Source organism: Mus pahari, chromosome 21, assembly GCF_900095145.1.
Source record: "Mus pahari chromosome 21, PAHARI_EIJ_v1.1, whole genome shotgun sequence".
Lineage (NCBI taxonomy): Eukaryota > Metazoa > Chordata > Mammalia > Rodentia > Muridae > Mus > Mus pahari.
This window is the reverse complement of record NC_034610.1, coordinates 24,291,763-24,300,622: the sequence shown is the minus strand read 5'-3', so window position 1 is coordinate 24,300,622 and position 8,860 is coordinate 24,291,763. Positions and strand designations below refer to the sequence as shown.

At 52.1% G+C, this 8,860-nt stretch overlaps 1 protein-coding gene across 5 annotated transcripts in view; it reads right to left on the bottom strand.

The window, feature by feature from the left end:
- Window positions 1-2,865: 2,865 nt before the first annotated feature.
- The window catches only part of C21H6orf89 (chromosome 21 C6orf89 homolog), a 35,147-nt gene continuing 29,152 nt past the window's right edge, over window positions 2,866-8,860 (bottom strand). For 3 of the 5 annotated variants that reach the window (XM_029533024.1, XM_029533025.1, XM_029533026.1), the window contains 2 exons: window positions 6,473-6,596; window positions 4,197-4,368 (listed from right to left, as the gene is read on the bottom strand). In XM_029533024.1, the coding sequence (XP_029388884.1) occupies window positions 4,274-4,368; window positions 6,473-6,596 (219 nt within the window). In that variant the 3' untranslated portion in view covers window positions 4,197-4,273. Of the gene's footprint in view, window positions 4,369-6,472; window positions 6,597-8,860 lie in introns of all 5 variants that reach the window. The other 2 variants (XM_021221373.1, XM_029533027.1) reach the window with 2 other exon arrangements.

The window sequence follows — 8,860 nt, the reverse complement described above, 5'->3', positions numbered from 1 at the left end:
TGTAAATGCCATGTCCGCTGGGTCCTGCACCAAGCTGGGCTTGAGGGAGGGGCTTGTGGAGAGTCAGGATGACTGCCCGAGAGGACCCCACCCCAGAGTGGCCGTGGTGTAATGAGGTGAAACTTGGTGCAAAGCAGATGTTCTGACTTACCAATTTGTCTGAAACTCAAAACACTGCGGGTGGGGTCCCCTTCTCTGCCGGGTGCTGGCAGCTCTGGCTTTTGGACTAGTGACCACTGCCTGACTGACAGGCACCAGGAGAAGTGGGAGGGTCCCTGCTTGGTTATGTAACCATTCTTTGACTCCAGCTCGGCTTCAGGAATCTGGACATTCCATTCTCCAGAGGGGGTGAAAATGGCAGATGTATTTAGCACTAATGCCGAAATTATGCAAGGCAAGGAACCCAGACGCTGAGGGGCCTGGACCACCGACAAGCTGGCTTGGGCACAGAGTGAGCACTTGTCCATCTCCCTGCTATCTTTTCTGGGAGGAGCTGCTGGATATCTGGAGACTAGGTGAGACTGAGCCCTGTTTTTCATTTGCCACAGGGCTGTCTCCATAAGCACGACAGCTTCCTCGTGGGCACGCATGGGTTCTGAAGAACCATTAAAGCACATTTCTTAGGTCACCAGCTGGGTGGCAGGTGAGCCCCTTCCCTTCTCCCCACTACCTGGCTTCAGCTGGGCCAGGAGATACTGACCCTTGAACTGCTGCTGTGGAAGCGATGGGCTGGACACATCCAGGCCACAGGGACAAGGCTGAGGTCACCTGTGGGGAAGGAAGGAATGCAACACTGGCTTTCTGAGCAATGGATCCGACCCTGGGGTCTCTGCTGGGCTTTGGAAGAAGGGACTAGAAGATTGAGAACTGAAAAACAAGTGATGCAACTCCAAGGGGACCCACAGCTGGAGCTGGACACACATCTGGAAAGGCAGTGATGGGAAAACGGCTGGACACGGTTGTGCTCCAGCTACACGCGGTCAAAAAAAAAAAAAAAGTTCTCAAATGGGGAGGTCACGGGGAGAGAAGTTGTATAAAGATGCTGACAGGCTCTTTCCTCCAGCTTGTCTTTCCCGCGGGACTCCTGCCTTTCTGGCCTTCCTGGTCACAGTCTCTCACCCCAGTGGGGCACGTCCACAGGCTAAGGAGGACATTGTTCCTGGGTGGGACCGCCCGCCTGTCCACCTGCTGTAGTTTCCTGTCCCAGCCTCAGCTGCCGTGAAGTGAGAATCTGCTGCACAGGACTATGTTATGCTGACGGGCAGCATCCCCATGCCAGGTACACAGGAAGCCAGGGTGACTTGGCATGCCAGCCTTTTCTTTTAGAAGACAAACCACACAACTCCAGCACTTGGGAGGCAGACACGCAGATCTCTGTGACTTAAGGCCAGCTGCTCTCTGTAGTAAGTCCCAGGCCAGCCAGGGCTACATAAGGAGGTCCTGTCTCAAACAAATAAACAAGCCCACACCCAAATTTGCTCTGAATCTCACCAAATTGGTGAGTGTCACAGGCCACTCCCTCTCCTTAATAAAACCCAGAGTGGGGCGAGGGCAATCCCTGACTCTTCCATAAACTGCAACAGCCACGGTGTCCATTCAGAGTTGACTGTGTGAGCTCTGGGTACTTGGGCACAAATGCTTCAAGCTGGCTCACACCTGCCTCTCTAGAGGGCTGATCTAGAGCCAGGAGTCCCACAGAGAATGAACCCAACTCACACAGAGCTGGTCATGCCACTGCCTAGTAAACACATTAACCTGTGGGCAATACAGGTTAATGGAGCCCCACTTTTTGGAGCCCCACGGCTGGTTCCCACTGGCACCTGAGGTGAGACAGTTGACTGGTCTCCCAGTTCCTCACCTTGCCACCCCCAACCCCTTTCCATACCGCCAGCCCTCAGCCTTTCCTGCAGGGTTCCTTGAGGTGAGTGACTTCTATGTGGTGGTTATGAGTGGGAAAGCCTGAGAATGTCTCCCTTAACCGGCACATACTGGGTCTCAGCTGAGGCACACACGAGCCTGAACTGGCCTTTGATTCCCCTCTGCCGCACTGCAGAGCAGCCTGGGACTTTTGGGACTTCCCATGTGTCCTTAAGGCCAATACAGGCAAAGTTTTCTTAGTTTTCAAGCTTTGACTTTAAACACGGAGTCAAACAGGGAAAGAACATGAGGTAACCCCCAGGCTGGGACAGTGGCCCTGCACTTCACCTCTGAGCCTCCTCAGAGCCCTCTGTGGTTAACTGTAAAGATGACATTTCAGCAGGCTCTGGAGCCCCAGGCCCTGTGTGGAACCTGCTCTGCACCATCAAGGGAAGGACTCTGGAAGCTCAGGGCTGGCCTCTGCTTGGTCCTCTTGACTCACAACCTCTGAAATCCTAACTGCTTAGCAGTGGGACTTTCATGTGTACAAAGGCTTGTTTTCCCTCCAACAACCACACAAAGGATCCATTCTTTCAGGACAAGCTCCCCCAGGTGCAGTTCCTACTTGAGCCAGAGGAGGCTCTGAGCCCTTCCACTCTGAGCTTTGTAAAGGCTGCCTTTCAGGAACCACAACCACCCCAGCTTCCTCTTGGCGCCCTCTTTGTTTGACCCCACTCATGCTCCCCACTGCTGTTATGAGATGAGAGGGAATGAGGGTTTGGGAGAAGGTACAGGGCCCCTCCAAGGGCAGAGAGGACCCCACAGAGGGTCATGACTTCCACCACTACTGGCTGCCTTGGCCTATAGACCTGGGCAGCCATCTGACTTCTGCAATTTGGAACCAGAGGCCACTCAATTCTTTCTGTTCATCTTTGTAAGGGACGTTCAGCCACCAAGTACCTAGTCATGTCAATAAAAGACCAGTAAGAAGGTAGAGGAAGCTGGGTGTAATGGTATACTCCTTTAATTTTCAGCACTGGGGACACAGGCAGATCTCTGTGAGTTGGAGGCCAGTTCGAGGCTAGCCAGAGCTATACAGCAAGACCCTAAAAAAGAACAAAACAAGAGGGCAGACCATCCTTATTTGCACTGTTTGATAAGGACACCCCCAAAGCACTTGGGGGAACAGTAAGCACAGCAGAATACCATTTAGGATACCCCTGCATCTCAACTAAACCAACATCTCACCTTGCCTTGGTACAGAAAAGGCAGGGCGGAGGGCCCTGAAGTGAACTGCAGCCCCTGCAGCAAGCACTCCAGCTCTCAGAGCTCTGCAGCTCCTCCCTCGACATTACATCAGCTTTGAGGCTGCTGACAAGAATCTCTGTAGAAAGTCAGGCCTAAAGATCAAACTCAGGGAGGTGCCCCGTCTCCCTCAGGCTGCCTATCCTAACTCATTCCTTCTGAAGTGGGTGGGGCGCAGCAGCAGTTGACAAAGGCTCTGCTGCCTTAGCAGAGGGCGCTGGCCAGCTAGGGGAGGCCAAACTTCTGAGAAAACAATCTGATGGCAGTGTGGGAGGAAACCAGGATTTAGTAAGACTTGAATTGTAACCCAGTCTCCAGCACCCCTTACAAAAACTCCAGGCGCCATGGACATTATGTAAGATGTACACTGTCCTTCTCCTCTTCGTGATGCTGCGGGCTGCACTCAGGGCTCACACGTGTCTACCACTGAGCTATAGCCCTAGATCTGGGAGGCGTGGGTGGTGGTGGTGGAGTGGTGTTGAGACAGGGTCTCACTATGTAACACTTGGCAGACCAGGGACTCACTATGGAGACCAGGTTAGCCTAGAACTCATAAAGATATGAACCTGCCTCCCAAGTGGTGGGATTAAAGGTGTGCACCATGACACCTGGTGCCAGCAGGCACCTTTAAACATGCAATTCCAGCTATCTGATCTGTCCCTCCCCACCCCCCAAGTCCCCAGGGTTCCAAATTCACTTTCCTTGTCAACCAGTAGTCAGCTATGGCTTTCCCACCAAGTACAGGGTGATGTGGCAAGGAAGAGTGGACAAACAGAATCAGGACCCACTGCTGCCCTCCACTGCCAAGTAGAGGAGCCATGTCCACACATATCAAAGAGCCACAGCCTATTTCCAATACCTGGGAGTCCAAAGGCCTGGGAGAGGATAATGAGAGCAGTCTCGGCCAGCAGCCAGTCTTCCATCCTTCCTGAGGAATCTACAGACAGATAAGACGGCTAGGCCCAAGCCACCGTCTCCAGCATGCAGCTGACAGCCAAAGCATCCAGGGCAGGTAACTAAGCAACCAACCCATGCAAAGTGTTTCAGTGTTTTTATTCCCCGCTCTGCACTCTTTTTCAGCCTGAGTTTCAGGTCTCCAAGCAGTTGTTTCCTACAGTTCCGAGAGAGTGGTTCCATCGCAGATGACCAAAGGCTGGACCCCTCTGGCTACGATGTAGACCTTCCAGTGAGCAGCATCGGCATAGCCTCGGGAAGAAAAGAGCAACAGGAAAGCAGTGAACATCTGGGAGCGGGGGAGTGGGGGAGTGGGGGAGTGGGGGAGTGGGGGAGCGGGGCAGAGCTGTGGTTCTGTCTGGCTGCTTTTACCCTGAAGGTCTCTGGGCTCTCGGAAACCTAAGGAAGGATTCCTTACTCTTACTAGTTCTCTGTGAGCTGATACTCAACCACAGACTCTAACTGCAGACATTTTCTCCCCACCCTGTTATGGCTGAATCACAGTTTGGCTGTCACAGAGCAGCTTGTTTTGAGGAAAGCTCTCAGGATGTGTCTGGAGTGTGTGTGTGATTGGCTCTTGTTACACAGCCTAGGCTGGTCTCAAGCCTGGGCTCTTCCTTGCCTCAGCCTTTTGAATGCTAGGACTTCAGGTGTGTGTCACTATGCCCAGGTCTGCCACTCCTCAACTCCCTGTCATCTATCACGCCTCCTTCACTTCCAGGTAAAACAATATTTTGGTAAAAAATAAAAACAGAAATAAATCACAGTGTCCCAGGACCATTCGTAAGGGTCCCGAGTGGCCATGCTACCCCCCCCCCACACGGTCTGACTCCAGTCCTTACCCCTGTGGCAGCAGGACCACCGCCTCCACTCCTACCAGGGCTCTGGGAGCCAACCACCCCCCTACTTTCCCAGGCTTGCTCTTTCCCTCAGTATCCACCCCTCTTCTGTGCCTGCCACATGGCTAGCCATCCAGGCTCTGCCTCTGTGTCCCAGATGCTGTCGCCTATCAATGCTTCCTTGGCAGCTATCAGACACCTCCTCCCTTCAAACCCTATAACGGGCATTCTGGGTGCCATGGGACCAGGTCATCTGGAGCTGGGGACATTTAAAGTGCTTCTGTGGTTGTCTAAACACTGACATTTGTAAAGGACAAGACAGAGAGACCACACATCTCCACCTTGTTTTCTGTAACGGCCACCCTCAATGAAAGGTTGCCCCGTTGCAGGCAACAGGGCCCACTGTTTCTGTGCACTCCTGCTGCTGTCACAGTTTTGCATGGCTGGCCCAGACCAGCAGGACCCCAGTACTACAGCTTGGTCTGGGTCACACTTACTTTCCACGCCCACACTAACACACACAAAGGCTCTGGGGCTCAGGGCACTGCTTGGCACAGTGCCAGCTCCCAGCCCTCACTGAGCTTTCTGAGCATCGTAGGACTTCTGGTCATCTTAGGGCCCAATGCTCAAAGGACCCCACTGGAAGCAGCCTCAGTTTAGCAGGGGCTCCAGACATCCTGTGAGACAGCGCAAGCAGGGCAGTTGCTGCCACTTTTGTTCTGCCAAGAGGACTGCTGGCAACTGACTGACTCTGGAATAGATTCTGGGGATGCTGACTAGGAAACTGGAGCCAGACTCGGGTGGCTCATGCTGAGTCTGGACATGGCTGTGGGGCCCACACAGAGGAGACACCCCATTGGTGGCCCTTCACCACATACTGTCTAACTTCACAATAGATACAAAGGTTTCCTCTGACCTTGTCTTGGCTCTGACCTGGCCTGCCTGTGTGAGGCAGAGACTTGAGGCTGCCTGACATGATGCTGGGGCACTGGGAAGGTCATGTGATCATGTGACTCCCAACTCATTATCTATAAAATGATGAATTACTCTAAACAACCCCTAGAATCCCTTCTACCTTGAAGTAGCTATGGCTAGCCGACATCATCATTCTCAATGCTGTCTGTGCACGCGCGCGCGCACACACACACACACACACACACACACACACACACACACACACACACACACCCTTGCCACCTTAGTGGTTCTCTTCTAAGTCAATATATTGACTCTGTTAATAAACTGTTATTTCGCCGGGCGTGGTGTCACACGCCTTTAATCCCAGCACTCGAGAGGCAGAGGCAGGCGGATTTCTGAGTTCGAGGCCAGCCTGGTTTACAGAGTGAGTTCCAGGACAGCCAGGGCTACACAGAGAAACCCTGTCTCGAAAAACCAAAAATAAAATAAAATAAAATAATAAATAAAATGTTATTTCTGATTCAGTCGGACAGAACCTACTTGAAAGCAATGTCTGATAGTCAGCAATGCCGTCTCTGCCCCCCTGGGGCCCCACATACCAATATCTCCAGACTCTATCGGCATGGCCACGGACTGACAGTGTGCTCGGCACTGGAAGGGAGGTATGAGCTGCAACATGGCTTCCCCACTGCCAAGGGTAAACAGGTCGTGCACCTTATGCATCTGGAGTACAGAGTGGGCACAGGAGAAAGGAGGGAGAGCAGGTGGTGAGCAGGCAGAGCCCTTTACACGTGACAGCTTCTTCTTTTGAGATAGGGTCTGTCTGTCCTGGAGCTTTATGCAGCCGAGGTTGGCCTTGAACTCACACAGTTCTGCTCCTCCCTCCTGAGTGCTGGGATTAAGGGGTGTGCTAAATGTCTGGCCTTTCATATGGTCTTTAGTTTCTTAGCTGGCTAAGCAATAAGGAAAACATGATTAATAACAAATTGTATAACTATGTCTAAAAGACAAAACAAACTAGTCTTTCCTAATCGTGACATCTGGAACTGAGACCTGAATAAAGTCTCTTCTATGAGTTATTTATTTTCATTTTTAAAAAATTTAATTATCTGTATCCCTATTGTGTGGGTAGTCTTGGAGGCCAAAGATAGAGCCAGAATCCTGGGAGCTGGGGTCATGGGAGTTGGGAGCTGCCCCACGTGGGTGCTGGGGACTGAGGCTGGGTCTTCTGCAAGGGCAGAAGTGTTCATAAGCACGGAGTCTCTCCAGCCCCCTACAGGCTCTTCAGAGGAACTGTGTGGTCCCCAGTGCCAGTCAAGAGCACTCAGCTTCCCAAGTGAGTCTCCACAGCCATATGGCACCACCTCACCGGCAACCTGGGGCACAGGAGGCCACCGCTATCCTGAGCTGGCTTGAAGAGAACAGGCAGTCACACTGGCAGGTGCTGCTGAAAGTAGTCCTGCAAGACCACAGTCGGGTGGGGGCAGCCCGCGTCATAGACTGAGGAAGAGGGGAGTGGGGCTGAGTGGTGACCAGACCCTGCTTCTCTAGGCCAAGACTGCTCTGAGAACCTGGGCCTTGGCTGTACAGGGCCCAGGACAGGGAGGAGGGCAGCAGGGTGGAGCAGCGAGGCGGCTCAGAAGGAAAGCTTGGGCCAGGGTGGGGACACACGTGCTTTAAGAAGCAGGCTCTCAGGATTCCTGTCTTCAGGGCCTCTGCCGACAACCATCTGAAAGGCTGCTCTTACTCCCCTGGCTGGACTCCTGTGTTCAGCAAGCTGATGAAATTCGCTTCAGTACTCAAGTGGGAAAAATCAAGATAAGGCCCCTCGCCCAGAACTCTATCATAATTATGAAAATGAAATCATCCTGGGCCCTGGACACAGCAGGCCAAAGCACTGAGTCTGAGGTGAGGCCCCGCCTGCCCCACACTGCAGGAAGGCATTCATCTACACGAAGTGGGTTTTATAGGCTTTTACATTCCTCTGAGACACATCAGCAAGATTGGAACAAATAAGGAGTATCAGGAGGCTGTGGACACAAACCAGAGCTGGCAGAAGGTCACAGGTGGGAAACTTTATCCCTTTAATATTCAAAACAATAAAAACTCAGAAACCTTTCTCAGGAGTACAACTCAAGAAAAACAAATACAAAAACCTCGGACCAAAGTAGACAGACCCACACCAGGGCTCCCCATCCTGGCGCGGACCGTTGGGAAAGGGTGGGGTAAGCAGGCCAGCTGCTTGCTTTCTGTGCCATTCAGAAACCCCAGGCCTCACGTGTTGGCCGTTCCTATTCTCTGCCTTGATGGCTGTTAGTGCGCGGGGTTTTCAAAGTTCTCCTGAATTTGGGTAAAGGGTTTCTCACTTGGGTTACATTTCTCAATTTACAAAAAGAAAAGACTGGGACCGTGATAGCACACTCCACACCAACAGCCTGCCTACCTTCCGATTTGAGGTAGGGATGCCAGACCAACTTCACACTCCTTTAAAGAGGAGAAGCAGCAGGCACAGATCTATAGACAGACTTTCTGAAGATGTTTCTTCAAACCAGTGGGCAGCAACAATGGGGAGATGCCACGCCCACTCCAGTAGTGACTCGCAACAGGTCTGAAAACCTGGAAGCAGTCCTGAGACACAATGAGTTTCAAAAGAAACTCAGCCTCCTGGAGCCCTGGCATTTCCAATAACCCACATACTCAAACCCTATCCTCATGTTAGTGTGGTGTATCATAAGTGAGCCTCCACCAGTGTTCCAATGTCCTAGATTATCCTTAAAGCCAGGAGCTCAGAGTTCAGTAGGAAAGGTTACCTATTCATCAACATTCGAATTCACTTCTAGTAAAGACAGAGAAACTAATCAGGCATTACAAAGAGCAGAGCCAGCATAGCTCAGGGCTAGTCTGCAGAGGACAGGGAATACACATTGGCCTGGTGAAAAGGTGGGTTTTAAATCCCCCCAAAACAGGTTTTTCTGCTAGGCCCAAAG